General features: G+C 38.8%; 1 protein-coding gene across 8 annotated transcripts in view; it reads right to left on the reverse strand.

Moving 5' to 3' along the window:
* EYA4 (EYA transcriptional coactivator and phosphatase 4) overlaps positions 1-19,682 on the reverse strand; it is a 368,749-nt gene that overhangs the window by 146,852 nt on the left and 202,215 nt on the right. For all 8 annotated transcript variants that reach the window (XR_825633.1, XM_010844272.1, XM_010844270.1 and 5 more), the window contains exon 3: positions 14,547-14,596. Coding sequence is in view for 7 of the 8 variants with exons in the window: in XM_010844272.1 (XP_010842574.1) it covers positions 14,547-14,596 (50 nt within the window). In the remaining variant the exon portion in view is untranslated. The remainder of the gene's footprint in view (positions 1-14,546; positions 14,597-19,682) is intronic.

The following is a 19,682-nucleotide window of genomic DNA, read 5'->3' on the forward strand; positions in this document are numbered from 1 at the left end:
AAACAGTGTCAGACTTTATTTTTTGGGGCTCCAAAATCACTGCAGATGGTGAGTGCAGCCATGAAATGAAAAGACGCTTACTCCTTGGAAGGAAAGTTATGACCAACCTAGATAGCATATTCAAAAGCAGAGACGTTACTTTGCCAACAAAGGTCCATCTAGTCAAGGCTATGGTTTTTCCTGTGGTCATGTATGGATGTGAGAGTTGGACTGTGAAGAAAGCTGAGCGCTGAGGAATTGATGCTTTTTGAACTGTGGTGTTGGAGAAGACTCTTGAGAGTCCCTTGGACTGCAAGCAGATCCAACCAGTTCATCCTAAAGGAGATCAGTCCTGGGTGTTCATTGGATGGACTGATGTTGAAGCTAAAACTCCAATACTTTGGCCACCTGATGTGAAGAGTTGACTCATTTGAAAAGACACTGATGCTGGGAAAGATTGAGGTCAGAAGCAGAAGGGGACGACAGAGGATGATATGGTTGGATGGCATCACCGACTCTATGGACACGGGTTTGGGTGAACTCCGGGAGTTGGTGATGGACAGGGAGGCTGGGAGTGCTGCAGTTAATGGGGTCGGAAAGAGTCGGATATGACTGAGTGACTGAACTGAACTGAACTGAAGGGGAGATGAGATTTCACAGCAGATGGAACAACTGGGTAAGGTAATAAATCAGGTAACTAAGTTTGTACAAGAAAGGGTTGCCATTCTCTCTTGGGGAACAGATTCACAAATTTGTGCCTGGGGATCAGGTGTGGGTCAGTGACTGGAAACGACTCCTTGGCCCCACAGTGGAAGGCTCCATATACTGTTGTTTTAACCACCACTAGAGCAGTTAAGGAGAAGGCAATGGCAACTCACTCCAGTACTCTTGCCTGGCAAATCCCATGGACGGAGGAGCCTGGTTGGCTGCAGTCCATGGGGTCGCTAGGAGTTGGACACGACTGAGCAACTTCACTTTTACTTTTCACTTTCATGCATTGGAGAAGGCAATGGCAACCCACTCCAGTATTCTTGCCTGGAGAATCCCAGGGATGGGGGAGCCTGGTGGGCTGCCATCTCTGGGGTCGCACAGAGTCGGATACTAGTGAAGCGACTTAGCAGCAGCAGCAGCAGCAGCAGAGCAGTTAAAGTTGAAGGTGTCACTCCCTGGATCTGCCATATGAGGATGAAGAGAACATACCATGCAGACCCAGAAAACGCTCAGTGGACTGCACAGAGGCACCCCACTGACCTTCAAGAGACTAAGATCATCCTTAAGAAGAAGAAGGAAAAGAAGATCCTGGATGAGCCCCTCAGGATGAAGCCGCATAATCAACTCCTGCTGCTTGGCTGCATCAACGTGATTTTGAATTTAACTTCCGTTTCAACTCAGAACAATGTTTTCATCTCATGGACACATTCCTACGCAGACTTCCACAACACCTCCAACTGCTGTGTTGTGGGGCTATGCCTCTGTCTGTGATGGATGGATTTCCTTGGTGGGTGTCACTGCCCCACCAAGGAGATTTTAAACCACTCTGCTCTTTTCTGGGACAACAAAAAAAGACTTTCCTCTCTCTTGTCAGTCATAATCTGTCCCTGCTCTCTTGGTGTAAGCCAGACCTACAGTCAATAGACTCGGGTCATGGGGTTACATTTGATGTAATCACCAGTCTCACAGGAGTAACAAAAGCCTATACCTCATATTTAAAGAACAAAAGGAAAAAAAAAACCCTGACTGGCAAGGAAGGACAGGCCTCTATGTATGTTGAACAATTCTACCAAGTCTGGGATGAATATTTCTGGATGACTCCAGAAAAGGGTCTATTAATTACTCCTGCTGCTATATGCTGGGAACAAAAAGAACAAAGGGTAGGGTTTGGTGACCTCCATTAGACCCAAAAGAACTAAAATAAAATATATCCCCCAAAAAATGTAAACGAACATTCGAGGTCACATACCACCCCAGCCAGTCCATCCATTGGCCAGGCTCTGATTGGAAATACAGCCCTGTAATCCGCTGGATGGCACCAAATGGAATCCAATGGCTTTGTGGGCCTAACCTTTGGCCTTGGTTACCAATCCACTGGGTAGGCCGCTGCACACTGGGATTCACTTTTGCCTATGGCAGCATAAAGCTTAACCTACAACAAGCCCTGGTAAATCTACCTTATTTACATGCTAGGTGGACAAGATCTGTGTTTCAGTGGTATGAGTATATTGCTGCCTTATTCATACCTTCTATAGGGACAACAGATATTATGATTAAAGTGGAGGCCTGGACTAATTTCACAAAACAGGCCCTCCTAGATGGTGCTAAAGCCATCCAAGCCTTAAATGAAGAACAAATCCAAATGAGAAAAGTGGTATTTCAAAATAGAATGGCTTTGGACATGCTCACAGCTGCTCAAGAAGGGACCTGTGCTGTAATTAAGGTTGAATGTTGTGTATATATTCCTGATTTATCTGGCAATGTATCAGCTGCTTTAGATGACATGAAAAACCAGGTAAAAGCAATGTCAAATGAAAATGAATTTTTCTGGACTTCGGTCCTATCTTGGGTGAAGGTTGATTGGCAGAAAACTATATTTACCATTGTTACCAGTTGCCTTGATAGTTCTGTTTTGTGGATCCTGCATTTTACAATGTATTATGAACTTTATAAGCCAAAGGTTGGTGTCGTTCTCCCAAACTGGTGGTCAGACAGCCACGGTGCAATATATCCCTATGAGTGATGCTCATAGTATGAGTTAAGAGCATCAAAAGTGGGGAATGAAGGAGGAAACAGACAGAACAAGGTCCATCTTTAAAGCAGGACTCCATCTTGGGCCGGACTGTGGACTTTGAGTTATATGCCCAGTATCTACGGAAATGACACACCAACTGGAAAACCAAGAACCAGGAAGGAAGAGCCCCAGGGCTCGTATCTAGATTCTCCGTCACCTAAAAGAATACCCTAATTATCTGTGTAACCGAATAAAATCATAAACTGTATTATGCTTATTGGGGTATGACCACAGGCTTATTGATAATTATCCACTGTTAACTACCTAGGTTTAAGGCACATGCATCACAGTTTTATCACGGGTTATCTTTGACTGTTCTTTCTTCTCCTTTGTTCAGACTAGTTTCAGAGAATTTGGGAGGCGGGTTTGAGCATGTACATTTAGGGTATATAAGGTTTTCACAAAAACTGGTCAGGGTTCTTGGCTAAGAGGAGACCCTGCCTTGGGCCCGCGGGTGTAATAGACTGCACTCCACTGTCTGCATTGTCCTTCTGAGTGAGTTTGTTTCCCGGCATGCATGGCTACAACAATATCACTTCATGTAATAAGGTTGTGTGTGTTCTTGAAAAGATGGTATTATTTTTGAGAAGTATGGAATTTCTACAAACTAACCACATGACAGAATGCAACAGACAAGCTCTTATTTACCTATAGAACAGAATATTTAAATCAACAGCACAATTAGAAGGAAGTCCCTTTGTATAGAAGTAATTCTAAAATGTGTTATGATGATAAACACAATTTAACTTTTACATAAAGAATCAAGGTGAGCAACTAATGAGAGTCATTAGACTGTACTAAGGGTTGCCCTCAGACATTTCTAATGCATACCGGGCTTCTAGCACTATGCCACAACATCCCACATGACTAAGCCTTTTGCATTCTTACATTTATGCTTCATTATTCTTCTGTTCTTTTTATGTCATACTGTCACTTGTCAATACTATCACTATGACTATTTGTAATAGGACCAGTTGTTTAAATTCACCTAATATATAGTAGGTACTTCTTTAAGTGTCTTCCCTACATTGCTTAATTTAGTCCTTAAAAGAACCCCATGGGAGAATGGTATATTCCCATTTTACAGATAAGGATATCTGAGGCACAGAGAAGTAAAGTAGTTTGCAACAAGGCCAAACAGCTGGAATCTGAACTCAGACAGTCTACCATATTTGCTTAGTATATCAAGTGAGCAGGGCCACATCCACCTTATTATGGTATGAGTCTGAAAAAACCTGGGCTTCCCCAGTGGCACAGTGGTTAAAAATCCCCCTGCAACGCAGGAGACACAAGAGATGTGGGTTCGATCCCTTAATCAGGAAGATCCCCTGGAGTAGCAAATGGCAACCCATTCTGGTATTCTTTCCTGGAAAATCCCACGGACAGAGGAGCCTGGTGGGCTACAGTCCATAGGGCTGCAAAGAGTTGGACATGACTGAACAGAGCACACACTTGAAAACTAGAGATATATGTAGTATAAGAGAACATACACTCCAAGACAGCATCAGAGAGAAGCAAGCATGTAAGTTTGGGGGAATCAACTCTTGGACACCTAGCTCTGTCAACAGGCTTTTTTCTTTCTCTGTAGTTCACAAGTATGCCTGTGTAGGTCAAATCTGTTGGATAACTGAGTGTGGCAAGTTTGCTGAGATTTGAAAATTAATTATAATTACAACAAAAACATTTTATAATATAAGCTTATTTATGTTTATCTGAGGTTGGATATTTTTCCATTAGAAATTTACTTTTTTAGGAAGAGCAGAGTTTAATTTTGGTTACATGAACGTTAAGAATATAAAGATAGTTATTTGCCACAGTAAGCATGCCAGAAAGACATCAAGTATCAGGTGATAGAAATTCATAAACACATGAACAAAGAATCCATTCATCCTTTGGCTTACTGAAAAGCAAATGAGAACATTGTGTAGGTTGCTAAGACAACTGAGATGTGATGATTAAATGTGAGATAATGAGCAGAATCTCTGTACCTTTACGACTCAAATTTTTAGAATCTTTACTAAGCTCTAATCTATATTTATGGCTGCAACTTTAACAGCATTTCTTAAACAAAAAAGAAAGAAAGAAAGAAAGAAACCAAACAGGCTTCAGGCTTTTGAAGACGCTTGAAGTCTTCCGATCAGAAGAGAGCGCTGGTATTAGAGAACGTGTGTGGTGTGGCAAAGAGAGGCGTTCCTGGCTGGGGATCAGCCCCACCTTGTAGCAATGATGGATGAGGTGCTTGCCAGAAACTATTACCGATGAGTCAAGAAAAAATATTTGCAACTGATTTATGTAAATTCCAAGTAAATATTTTCAAAAATACGGGAAAGACTAGAAATAGTTGCTTTTTTTAGAATGTGGCTATTTCAAATTTGAAACCCTGAGCTCTCTGTCTTGGCTACACTGTTCTAGCTGTTGCTTGAACGTGCCAGACAGGCATCCATGGAAGGGCCTGTGCATTGCTCAACCCGAAGGGAGTGCACTTTCCCCCGCTTTCTTCTTGACTTAACTTCAAATCTTTACTTTTAAGTTATCATCCAATTGAAAATCACAATCTACTCCCCCAATACTCCCCATCTCCCCTTTTATCACTAGAACTAATCGCTTTCTAAGATACTCCACTGTTACGTATGCTTCTATTTTGTTACTGAAGTATCTCAAACCTTCAAACCAGTGCCTGACACACAGTTGATACCCAATAAACGATAACTTGAAGGGCAAGAATAAATGTTCCTATAATTGAACTGCTGAAAAGAAAACTAAGGTCCTCTAGTTTGTTCTCATTTTAAGTTGAGAATATATATAAATATATTTATATTTATATAAATATAATATAAATTGAGGGTCCCCCAATATAAAACGGGACCCTCAATGCTTCTACTCACGTTGAATAACAATTTTAATTATTACTGTGATGCAAAGTAATGTCTTATCTTAGCTCCTCTGATCTTCTGGATAAAAGTCACTAAACAAATGCTACTTTATGTGATGTGTTACTCTGACCAAATAATTCAAAGCAGCTCACAGTCTCCAGAAAGGCTGCTTTAGATTATTAACCATAAAGACTTCAGAGGAACTCAGTTTACTGCAGAAGTGACTGGCCAGGAAGATAGCCATTCTCTGGAAGTCATCACTAATACATGCGGGGAAGTCAGGAGTTTTCTCATTTTGGGAGAATAATGCAGTTTGTTAGAAAGGAGAAGCCAGATTCCTTCCACTGCTATCATGTCTATTTCAAGTCAAATCTATTATTTTATATTCTTAACACACACAAAAATACATGATGTAGAAAATTTAGAAAATGTGTTTAAACCATGAAAAAAATTGTGTATAATGTCTTCTCCGAAATAACCACAATTTGCTAAGTGTCTCTCAGGTCTTTTAAGTAAGTTTCACTTTTGCTTCCCTTGCCTCCACGTACCTGTGCCATGACTGATCTGTCATCGCAAGTACAATTTTAATAACATTATTACCTGATCAGAAATCCACTGGTGACCTCCTAATGCCTGAAAGGCAGGTGGCCAAAATTTCAAGTTTGGACTGCAACTGATTAATGGCTAGTGTATTTCTTTAGGTATGCTTGAGAGTTGGCTTCAAAAGAAAGAAGTCCAAACCTAGACAGTCATTTTGGCAAAACTGCCCTCTGAAAAATAATTTAATTTGCAGGATGAAGTGCTTTCATCTATTATCTAACAACTGGATTAACCACACGAACTAGAGAAAGCGATTTATATTTGGATTGGTATTTGAGAGCAGAAAAGGAGATTGGGTTTAACTGGTTAACTTGAGGATAGGAGCAAGAAGGTTAAAAATTGGGAGCAGGGTTTATAAAAAGAGGTGAAAGGAACTCGTCTTACTTTGAAGTCTGGTTGCCATTCCACATAATGCTCTCTTAAGAGATCTCTGCTTTGCAGATCATAGTTTGTAGATGTCTGATATAAAATTGAGCTCCAAATCTCCATACTAGTGAAATAGATAACCAGTGAGTTATATGTAATCAGGGAAATGATACGTGCTGGATTAAAATGAAGGACTTGGGACAAGGGTGCTGGATGAAGTAGGTGGGCAGGAAAGAGGTAGAAGGTTGAGGGCACTTGATCAAGTTATCTGCTCAGCATCCTTTCCTTGGAAGTTGTTCTTACCACTGAGTCATATGCTCCCAGACATGGCTCTGGAAAGCCACACAGGTATCACTCTCTTTCCTGGAAATTTGGAAGAGAGATAAAGAAAAAGAGAGAGATTCTATTATATGGGTACCTAAAGAGGTAAAAATTTAAAAATCAGAAAGAAGCAGTGTCACATGAATATTTTCCTCCTATTATAAGTCCAGGAGCAAAAATAAGACAGAGCAGCCAATGGGCATAAACAGAGAGAAAGACATTGAAGCAGCCAAGCAGTGAGGACACAGTGGATTAGAGATAAACAGAAAGTCAGTCCCTGGTTGCCAGACCTTATGAGATCCAGCAAGCCCTATCTTCTCAATTTATCTAAGATATTATACTCCTGTTTAAAATCAGAGCAAAACAACAAAAACCTCCCCTTTTCTACCTAAACTGGTTCACACTAATAGCTGCAACTAATAAAGGTCCTAACTAAAATAACTAGGAATCCAAGCCAACCACAATTTATGCAAATTTACCTATTTTCCAATCTCATCAACTATTTCTCCACACAAATCAAATCAAGACTAGTCACCAACCATCCATAAAAGATACCTTTCATTTCAGTTTCTAGTTCTTTCCCTCACTCTTAACCTTACTGTGGTTTCTCTTCCCCCATTTCTTCGAATCTTATCTGTCCTCTGATACCCAGCTGTTGCCCTAAATATTCCATTCAACTCTTCCTAACCACTTTAGTCCACAGTGTTCAGCACTCAGGCTATACTCTGGTGTACCATTCTCAACCATTCCTCAGTGAAATGAGCTCATCTGTAGGATGAGCAGGGAAGTACTGTCCTACACAGATGCTCTCGGGTAAGTGCCTAGTACACAAATAGCATATTTTACTCTAATGTCTATGCAGGAAATGGTGACAGGAGAAAGGACTGAAAATCAAGGTACCTAAGCAACTGGCATATATATACATATTTTTTTTTTTCTGGAATTTCATGTACTCGTCTGTCAATCTGGAACTAAAGGATGAAAATTAAGTGGAATCAATGAATATCTAGCACACCAGAATAAGGGCACAAGGAAAGCGAGTAACAGGTAGCCCAGGTAATCCTTGACATCTTATGGACAGCAAATTGGCATGAATAGTATATGTCCTTATTTTTAACGTCTTGCCCACAATTTCACTTTGAAGGTTATTGGTTCATGCTTCTATGTATACTCTGAATATCTACTAAATACTGTCTGTCAGATTAATGACTAATGCCATATGGAAAGTGTGTTATTTAAGAAGGGCTTGTCCAAAAATTCCACAGACTAGAAAGGCAAGGTTGATATCCAATGAAGCCACAGAGGATTTGTTGTGTTAGTTCAGAGGTGAGATGACAGAAGCTTGAACTTTCTTAGTGGCAGTGATCAGGGGCAGGGGCAGGGGCAGGGAAAAGTGAATTTCAATACATAGTTTGATTTGGGAAAGGAAAGAAAGAAATAAGGCTTATTCTGAAGTTCTGAGGCAGGACAACTGAGAGCATTATCACTAAACAGAAAAGATGCTGGGGGAGGAAAAGTAAACATTATGATTCTGTTCAAAGGGAGTTTGAGACGGCTGGGAAAAATCCCTAATAAAATTGCATTAGGAGTTTGTATCTCTCCCAAGAGAGACTGCATGCTGATTGTGTATATTTGGAAGTTATCCAGGGGGGTGCTAGTGGTAAAGAAATTCGACTGCCAGTGCAGGAGACACAAGAGATGAGGGTTCAATCCCTGGGTCAGGAAGATCCCCTGGAGTAGGGAATAGCAACCCCCTCCAATATTCTTGCCTGGGAAATCCCATGGACAGAGGAGCCTGGTGGGTTACAGTCCATGAGGCTGCAGAGTCAGATAAGACTAAGCACTGAGCACATTCACTTAGCAGGTATGTATTGAAGATCTGCTATACGTCAGGCCCTGCACTGTACCCTAATGTTACGATGGGGAGCAAAAGAAAGCAGAGACGATCCCTCATTTTGTGGAGTTTATAGTGTAGTGCATGAGGCAGGCATTAATCAAAGTAGGCTACTTGGAAGGAGAAGCAGATGAGGCCATGAGGCCCTATGACAGTAGGACCAGAGGTAGCTGGTTGGCCAGCAAAGGCTTCCCTAAGAAAGCAGCAGTGCACAGAGAGAAACACCAGAAGGATGAGTTGAAATTCAGTAGGTGAGCAAAGCTGGGGGCAAGGGGTTCTAGTTAAAGAAGGGAAGAAATGATCCAGCCTCTGGAAGGAGAAGCTTGGCATCTGTAAATGTAGATCTTCTGACAGAGGAAGCCTGAATGACACTGAGACTAGAGTCACAGGAAGTGGCCAGAGCATTCTAGACATTGTGGGCTACGTCAAGAGTTGTCAACAGAGATTGTATGTGAAAAAAAAAGAAATGGAAGGAAAGCAAAAAATGATCAAGAATAGAATCTCAAGATCTGAAGATAGTCAATAATGTAACTAAGTCCAAGAAATGGTTAAATAATTCCATGAACTATACAGTTAGTTGTGTTACTGCAAGAATCTAAGTTTACTGGAACTACATTATGAAAATTTGAGGAAATGCAACCTGGTATTAATAATTTTTGATGCTTCTTAGAGACAGAATATGAGGCTAGATGCCCCTCTGATTTGACACAGTGAAATACAATGTGCATATTCAGCAAAGAGCCCTCAGCTTTCCCTGCTATGAAAAAATATAACATTTAATTTTTTTGACAGGCAATTATATACAGATAAACATTTCAGACTTCTGGAATTATTGCAATAATTATTTTACTAGAACATAATCATGTATAACTTAATACCTTTAAATATAACATTGTCAAATCATAACTATTTACATAAGATGAATTAGTTGCAGTTTTTAAGCTTTTAAAACATAGGCATCGAATAGCTAAACTTCCTGAGGTTCACTTAAATATTATGATATTAAACTGAGACTAATTCTGAAGCTTTGTTGAAAGCTGGAGAGTTGTTCTGCCTTTCTCTTGATAATTGTAGTTAGTATTGACTAGGGAACCCTCCCCATTACACAGAGTCTTTTGTCATTCACCATGTGCAAAAACTATCATCTTAGCTATCCATACCATAAGTACTTCCTATGTATATACTTTAATATTCTCCTTTAGATCTCTTTACTATAATCTACTGGCAATACTGAAGCCATAATGAAAGCCAAAATAGGAAAAGAACTGGTATAATTCCTAGAAGTCACTTCAGAGCTCAATTTCACCAAAATTTTTATTTCCATGTATTCCTTAATTAACAAAACAAGTACATAACAAAACTGCCTGATTTGAGTTTTATTTCCTTTCTAAGCTCTTGATCTCTTGAAAATGCTCTACTAGTTAGAGCCCAAAAAGGAAAAAGTGAAGAGAAACAGAAGTTCAACAGAGATATTATTTGGGAACTATTTTAACATAAAGGCAGTCTAAGATATTTGCCAACAATGAAATAAATTACTTCACCTCATATGACAAATGAAAGGTAGATGAGCTAAAAAACAGGTGAAGCTCATAGAGCATTCTAACTTCACTCATCTAGGTGATATCTATTACATTAAAATTAAACAAAAACCATGTATGTTTAGGGATGGCTCATGTAAGACACAAATCTGCAAAAAGTCACCATGAACATAGAAAAAAATCAACATAAAAATGACACATCAGATTTTGTTTTAAATGGTCTGTCTGCTGCCGCCAAGTCGCTTCAGTCATGTCTGACTCTGTGCGACCCCACGGACTGCAGCCTACCAGGCTTCTCCGTCCATGGGATTCTCCAGGCAAGAACACTGGAGTGGGTTGACATTTCCTTCTCCAATGCTTGAAAGTGGAAAGTGAAAGTGAAGTCACTCAGTCGTGTCTGACTCTTAGGGACCCCATGGACTGCAGCCTACCAGGCTCCTCCATCCATGGGATTTTCCGGGCAACAGCACTGGAGCGGGGTGCCATTGCCTTCTCCATGGTCTGTCTAGTAAGACTTAATTTTAGGGTAAGATAAAGCATGAGAAATAAAACTTTTAGTTTTCTCAGTACCCATTTTAAGGTTAACATGAGTTTTAGGAACAAAGGCCAACAACACTACATTCTCAACATTGTTATGACACAGAGGAAAGTGAAAAAAAAAAAAAGTACATTTAAGGAATGTCAGTTCTTCTACGAAGCACATTCTATCGCTTTCCACGTACCACCAAGTTCTACACAGTATTATGAAACTGAACAAATACTGACCTCTGACTTCCAGTATACATACATAATGTTCTTTCTAAGAAGACATTTTACCTTCCTGATACTGCATGAGTTTGTAAACTCTCTTTTTACTAATCTACTAGTCACACTGGCAGCTCAAGACTCTCCTTCCAAAAGAGGAATTAAGGCCAAGCAAGACAAAGAATTTGCTGATACACATATGTCACTCCAAGAATTTCCCTGACAAAGTCTCCACGCCCAATTTAATTACTTCCCTACTGTAAAAACACTTTCCATCTGCATTTATTCTAATCTTTTCAAATCCAAAACCAACACACTATAAAGCTAGCTAAATAAATGAATGATATTAGCTTTAGGTTCCAAGACAGGGAGCATTTTATAAGGCAGTGGGTCTCCAGGTCCCATGCATTTTATGCTGATACAGTATTTCATTTTGAGCTCAGTTCTTTGTTTTAGATTTGTTTAGAATAGAATTACTTAGCCCCGGGCCTTAAATCTCTCTCTCTTTCTCTCTTTCACACACACACAGGGAAGGGAAGGAGTTGGGGGGAGAGAGAACATGAATGTCTGTGGTTCTTAATAAGCAAAAAGAATGTACCCGTACATGTATACACTAAAGTAATGCTGTCCAGTGTCTATAATAAAAGCATTTTCATGTAGTTTTTTTTTTTTTCAGTTGTTCATAAAAACTGAACCTCAGTACATGCATATACTGAATAATATTTTTGGCCTCCCTTGACTTGTTGACTGTTTGCAAGTTATTGTATCCTTTCTGTGCACGATCTTCTTTAGCTCTTCTTTATTCTCTGGCCTTTCCATCTTAGGTTTTTATAAATAAGATTTGTTTTACTTGTTTATTTTTTATATTACTAAGCTTTAGTGCCCTTAGAAATTGATTTGCCTTAGGTGGTGTGGTGGTGAAGAATCCACCTGCCAATGCAGGACACACAGGTTTGATCCCTCTAGAGTAGGACATGGCAACCCACTCCAATATTCTTGCCTGGAAAAACCCGATGGACAGAGGAGTCTGATGGGCTACAGCCCATGGGGGTCACAAAGAGTCAGGCACAAATGAACATGCATACATGGAAAGGATCCATATATTGCAGATTAGAAAACTTTTATGAGCAGCTAATCCATGGCAACTAAATAGTAGTTTATAAGATGTCATTTTTCAATTAATATATATTGTATAATAATATATAATAAAATGTATTTAAAATAATCTATTAAACATAACTTATTTACCATAAATGTAAAATTGTATTTTTAAGGCTATATGGGCTGGGATTTCCTAGATAAGACAATGATCTAGTTCCAGGTTTAAATACATTGAAATCTGAACTCTGTCTTCTGGAACTTATTGATATAAACTGTAAACACTGAATCAGTTTAGTGACTTTCTGCTTGTTTAAAATTTATTAACGTACAGCACTATTTGTTCAAAACTCTTGAGTGGCCTCAAAAATTAAAAAAAATTGATATACAGTATTAATAAAAATAATAATTATGTTGTTCTGTTTTCCCTACTACCCATCAAGACCAGCAGCTTGCAAAGACTATCTAATTAGCTAAATAACAAGTCATAGGTGGATTTCTCATAGATGTCAGCAAAATGGTCAGGAAGGAAACATCCACAAGCAATAGAGCTTGAGTTTCCTCTCTCCATATGTCCTGGAATTGCTCTACTTTGTAAGAAAAAATTTAATAGTTCACCCATTTCCCAATGTTCCAATAAACTAAAACTATTTGGTTCTATATTGATACCTAATCATAAAAGACAAAGATCAAATGTCAAAAATCCTATACCATATCATACATTAATACTTTTGATGATTCAAAAGAAAAAAAACACATACAATCATTTCACTATCTATCCATAATATATATAGGAATTAATTACAGGAATATCATATTACATAAGAACAAAGATTTACTCAAACTGTAAATGGACTATATATAGTATATATTTGCCTTCTAAAAGGAAAATACAATGGTCATTAACATTATACCTAGATCTGTATTGTTTTACTGTACCAAGAAAATCATTATATACATCATAGGCTGGAATGAGTAGAACAAAATAAACTAGACTTCATCATTAAACACAAATTTGTTAACGCAATAAGTTGAGTTATACCATTAATATTAGGTTGGCCAAATATTTCGCTCAGGTTTTTCTGTGATGGTATGAAAGACCTGAACAGACTTTTTGGCCAACCCAATATTACTATATGAAGGGTGTGTGTGTGTACATGTTCAGTCATGTTCAACTCTTTGTGACCCCATGGACTACAGCCTGCCAAGCTCCTCTGTCCATGGAATTTTCCAAGCAAGACTACTGGAGTGGGTTGCCACGCCCTCCTTCAGGGGATCTTCCTGACCCAGGAATCAAACCTGAATCTCTTGTGTCTCCAACACTGGCAGATGAATTCTTTACCGCTAGCGCCACCTGATTACTATTGTAATAGTATTTAAAATACTTTTACTGACTTTTAAAATTGAGGCCTGGGTTTTTAGACAAAAACAGTGAAAATGTATAGGCCTAAAAATGTCTGTTGTGCACCTGGTCCAGGCACAAACAATTAAATGGTGCCCAAGTCCTGTATGTAGTGGTCTGATCACTTTAATTCATCATTTCTTCAGGCTTTATATAAACATAAAAAGAATATCAGGGCTTCCCTGATAGCTCAGCTGGTAAAGAATCTGCCTCCAATGCAGGAGACCCCACTTCAATTCCTGGGTCAGGAAGATCCCCTAGAGAAGAGATAGACTACCCACTCCAGTATTCTTGGGCTTCCCTGGTGGCTCAGGTGGTAAAGAATTCGCCTGCACTGTGGGAGACCTGAGTTTGATCCCTGGGTTGGGAAGATCCGCTGGAGGAGGGCATGGCAACCCACTCCAGTATTCTTGCCTGGAGAATTCCAATGGACAGAGGAATCTGGTGGGCTACAGTACAAAGGGTCGCAAGGAGTCAGACATGAATGAAGTAACTAAGCACAAAGAGAATGCCAAGTTAGTTTTGGTTGTTCCAACTTGATGAAATTCTCAAAATCTAGCAACATTTAATTGAAAAAAAAAAGGCAGATCTTCAATAAACAGATTTAAAGGGTATTAAGTTTCTGGAAAATTTTCAGATGTGAATACATTATAAGAAGAGAATAGAAAGAAAATTGAGGATGAACTTAATAAATAGTATGGGAATATATTTTCAAGTATTCCTAGAGATGTTTCCACTATTGTTCTTTAAAGTTAACTTCCATCAGTGTCCTTTTATTAAATATCACGAGTAATGACATCCCAGCCAGTCTAATGTATGATTTCCATACAGATAGGTTCTTAAACCCCATGTTTTACATCACAGTTGTATCTGGAGTATAACGTCATATTAGTTCTCCAAAGTTGCAATTTTTCTTAGTGAAGTCTTGGCCTCTGTTTTACTGTACCTGGAATTCTGGGCTTCGGGAACATCTGATTCTGTGCACGTTTTCTTTACCTGTAAGAAAAGAGTACTAGTTAGTCTCATATGAAAAAAGAACTTCCTCATTCAGTTTCACACACTTGCTAAACTTAAAGTGGATACAGCTCTACTCACCAGGATCTCTATAAAATACTCGCCACATTTTACAGCAGCAGCATGCAGTATTAAATAGTGTATTTCATTATTATCCCATGAACAGCTGCCAAAGTCACTTCCCTAGACTCCATTAGTATGTAAAATGTTCAGCTGAAATAGCTTGGGACTTGCTTAAGTCGAAACAAAGAAACCAAAGAACCAGGTTTCCCACTTAGGAATTGGAAAGCCATACAGTTCTCAATTCACTAAGAAATGTTTTTCCAATTGATACTGCTTCTGTCTCCTACTAAAGTGCACAATAATAAACACCAGGTTCTGGGGGCAAAGCATAGTGTTCGCTAAACCATTCACATATTAATTTTCATTTTCCCAATCCAGTGGCTGTATGTTTTATATATTTCTCAGCATATCAATTAAGTTTCGGCATTGCTCACACACTTCTCATATATATGTGAAGTATACTTTGCAGACTATATTTCAACTTTGTGGCTTTTAACACACACAAGGTAAAGGATGAGGAAAAAAAAACAAAAACCTTTGCTTTTAGTATATGCTATCCAATTCTGGTCGAAAGTCTGGTATATCCTCTAAAATAAGGTAAAGCACACATCCATTGCCTTTCACACTTTAACTTCAAGCACAGATACTATGTCTGACTTATCATGGTTTTAATGGGTACATTATTTGCAAAGTAAAGGCCATTTCAAAACTTTCTTAGTTAATATGGAATGCAAACAAGATGCATTAATTACCAAGTACACAGTCACACAGTCTGGGTGTTTACATTCCCATGGTCTATTTATGCAGCCTATCGAATCCAAGGTACTTTAACTTCTAATATGCAGCTTGGAAGCGAAAAAATATGCCATGAACATACAACATGAATGTGAGTTGACAAGTGGTATTTCTTAAGAGTAGGTTTTGAATTTTAAAGATACAGCATTTTCTTTCCAGCTCACAAATATTTTCAAGTATTCCTAGAGATGTGTCCACTATTGTTCTTTAAAGCTACCTTCTATCAGTGTCCTTTTGTTAAATATTATGAATAATGACATCCCAGCCAGTCTAATGTGTGATTTCCATACAGATAAGTTCTTGAACTCCATGTTTTACATCACAGTTGTATCTGGCGTGTAACATCTTATTAGTTCTCCAAAGTTACAGTTTTTTTCTTAGTGAAGTCTTGGCTCTTAGTGAAGTGAAATCTTATTTCCTCCCTCATCTCAGAAGAATGCGTTTAAAAAAAAAAACACAACAAAAACCTTACACTTTCAAAAATTGGTGTCTTTGCTTTCAATTCTGGGTCTAGATATTTTATAATCAGGGGAATCAATTATTTGCTTGATTAACTTTACTCTCTTCTGCATCTGGAGTATACATCCACACAGTATGAAAATAAAAAACTGATCAGCAAACAGATTATCATTCTTACCCTATTATGTAACATCTATGCTCTGAATACAGAGCTCAACATCATGAGATGGAAGGGCGAAGAAATATTTTTGAGCAATTAGTTTTAAAAAAAAAAGAAAGAAAAAGGAACACCTTTCTTAAAAATGTAAATGTAACATTCACTATGAAACCCATGAAAGTCTTATGTCCATGAACAATTCCAAGAAAAATAAGAACCAAAAGGGAAGAATATGATATTAAAACCCTTCTTTCCTATGATTCATCTCCTGAAATTATATGAACTGCCCAATGAATATGTAGAAATCACATTGAAGTGAATGTTAGTTTTTGAAAGACTATGATTAACTTGAGTTTGGGACTAATTAAAGAAGCTCCAGATCACACAAGCAAACTAGACAGACATTCTCAAACAAGAGTTAGAATGAGACAACCTTCCTGTGGTTTAAAACAACAAAGCTTTTAAAGAAATATTTAAACCAATGGCTTTACAAAGCATCTTTATTTAAATAATTAACCAGAAAGTTAGCATTGATTTATTCTCAATGTATTAATTGTAATGCCAGAGAACACATCTACGATTACTATCTAGTATGCACAGTTCTAGTTGTTGTCATTGTTGTTTAGTCATTAAGTCATATCTGCCTCTTGTGACTCTATGGACTGCAACCCTACAGGCTCCTCTTTCCATGGGATTTTACAGGCAAGAATACTAAAGTGGGTAGCCATGCCCTTCTTCAGGGGATCTTCCTGACCCAGGGGTCAAAGTCCCATGTCTCATCTCCTATATTGCAAGTGGGTTCTTTACCACTGATCCACCAAGGAAACACAATAATTAATAAGTATGTGATGAAAGACTGAAGTCGATATATTCTTTTAGATACTATTAGAGTTTTGCACTCTTCAGAGTAATTCTTTTTATAGGCTTTATTCATTTGTTCATGGTGAAATGAGGGAAGAATAATATTTAGGATACCATGACTACTACAGGAGAGTTTATACAGTGTTATCCATGTTCAGAGGTCAATCTACCCCAGACAAAGGAAGAGAGGATGGTAACAAAGGATGTGATTTCTGAACTAAGTTTTAACATGTTATTGACTATTTTGCAGAAACTAATGCCTATGGGCCACAATATGTAAGAAAGTAAAAGTGAAAGTTGCTTAGTCATGTACAACTCTTTGCGACCCCATGGACTATACAGTCCACGGAATTCTCCAGGCCAGAATACTGGAGTGGGTAGCCTTTCCCTTCTCCAGGGGATCTTCCCAACCCAGGGATTGAACCCAGGTCTCCCACACTGCAGGCGGATTCTCTACCAGCTGAGCCACAAGGGAAGCCCATATGTCTCCAGTCAATAATGTGTTAAAGGACATAGGTTTCAAAGACTAAATCTGGAAAAAGGTAGGTACTTCAACATCATGGGGTTTGTCAGAGAAATCATATTATGAAAGCCTTATAAATGATGAAGACTTTGGAATTTAATATTTGGACAATGAAGACCATTGAAGGATTTTAAAAAACAGACTGGGTAGAGATGGTTCATAAGACAGTGTAGAAGGGGTCAGGCTTAGGACTGAAAGACAGATATGAGTTTAATGCAACAAGAGAAAAAATACACATTCCACAAAAGCAGATGCAGTATTGACAGTGTATATCACTAATCCCTAGCTTTGAACAGACGCTCCTTGCTTTGGTCTGAATGTTTGTGCCCGTTCAGAATTCACTTGCAAAATCCTAACCCCTCCAAATTAGGAAGTGAGCCATTTGGGAGATGCTTAGATCCTGAAAATGAAGGCTTTCCAAATGCTATTAACTCTCTTAAGAAAGAGACTCCACAGAGCTTCCTATCCCTTCTACCATGTGATGAAACAATGAAAAGTCACTGGCTTTGAATCAGGAGGTGGGCTGTCATCACATAAAACCATGCTGGAGCCACCATCTTGGACTTCCCAGCCTCCAGAACTAAGAGAAACAAATATCTGTTTTTATAAACTGAAATATCTCATTATAGCAGCCCAAATGGATTAAGACAGTCCCCAAATACTAGCTCAGTAAGTGAATCATAGGCTTGGATTACTGTGATATTGAATGGTTTGCCTTGGAAACGAACAGAGATCATTCTGTCATTTTTGAGATTGCATCCAAGTACTGCATTTCGGACTCTTTTGTTGACCATGATGGCTACTCCATTTCTTCTAAGGGATTCCCGCCCACAGTCATAGATATAATGGTCATCTGAGTTAAATTCACCCATTCCAGTCCATTTTAGTTCGCTGATTCCTAGAATGTCGAAGTTCACTCTTGCTATCTCCTGTTTGATCACTTCCAATTTGCCTTGATTCATGGACCTAACATTCCAGGTTCCTATGCAATATTGCTCTTTACAGCACTGAACCTTGCTTCTGTCACCAGTCACATCCACAACTGGGTATTGTTTTTGCTTTGGCTCCATCCCTTTATTCTTTCTGGAGTTATTTCTCCACTGATCTCCAGTAGTATATTGGGCACTTAACAACCTGAGGAGTTCCTCTTTCAGTATCCTATCATTTTGCCTTTTCATACTGTTCATTGGGTTCTCAAGGCAAGAATACTGAAGTGGTTTGCCATTCCTTTCTCCAGTGGACTACATTCTGTCAGACCTCTCCACCATGACCTGTCCGTCTTGGGTGACCCGACACGGCATAGCTTAGTTTCATTGAATTAGACAAGGCTGTGGTCCATGTGATCAGATTGGCTAGTTTTCTGTGATTACGGTTTCAGTGGGTCTGCCCTCTGATGCCCTCTCACAACACAGGACTGGAAAAGGTCAATTTTCATTCTAATCCCAAAGAAAAGCAATGCCGAAGAATGCTCAAACTACCACACAATAGTACTCATCTCACATGCTAGTAAAGTAATGCTCAAAATTCTCCAAGCCAGGCTTCAGCAATACGTGAACCATGAACTTCCAGATGTTCAAGCTGGTTTTAGAAAAGGCAGAGGAACCAGAGATCAAATGGCCAACATCCACTGGATCATTGAAAAACATCTATTTCTGCTTTATTGACTATGCCAAAGCCTTTGACTGTGTGGATCACAACAAACTGTGGAAAATTCTTTTTTTTTTCTTTTTTTTAAATTTTATTTTATTTTTAAACTTTACAATATTGTATTGGTTTTGCCAAATATCGAAATGAATCCGCCACAGGTATACATGTGTTCCCCATCCTGAACCCTCCTCCCTCCTCCCTCCCCATACCATCCCTCTGGGTCATCTAAAAGAGATGGGAATACCAGACCACTTGACCTGCCTCTTGAGAAACCTATATGCAAATCAGGAAGCAACAGTTAGAACTGGACATGGAAAAACAGACTGGTTCCAAATAGGAAAAGGAGTATGTCAAGGCTGTATATTGTCACTCTGCTTATTTAACTTACATGCAGAGTACATCATGAGAAACGCTGGACTGGAAGAAGCACAAGCTGGAATCAAGATTGCTGGGAGAAATATCAATAACCTCAGATATGCAGATGACACCACCCTTATGGCAGAAAGCAAAGAAGAACTAAAGAGCCTCTTGATGAAAGTGAAAGTGGAGAGTGAAAAAGTTGG

This window comes from Bison bison, unplaced genomic scaffold, assembly GCF_000754665.1.
Source record: "Bison bison bison isolate TAMUID 2011002044 unplaced genomic scaffold, Bison_UMD1.0 scf7180017864198, whole genome shotgun sequence".
In the NCBI taxonomy this organism is placed as follows: Eukaryota; Metazoa; Chordata; class Mammalia; order Artiodactyla; family Bovidae; genus Bison; species Bison bison.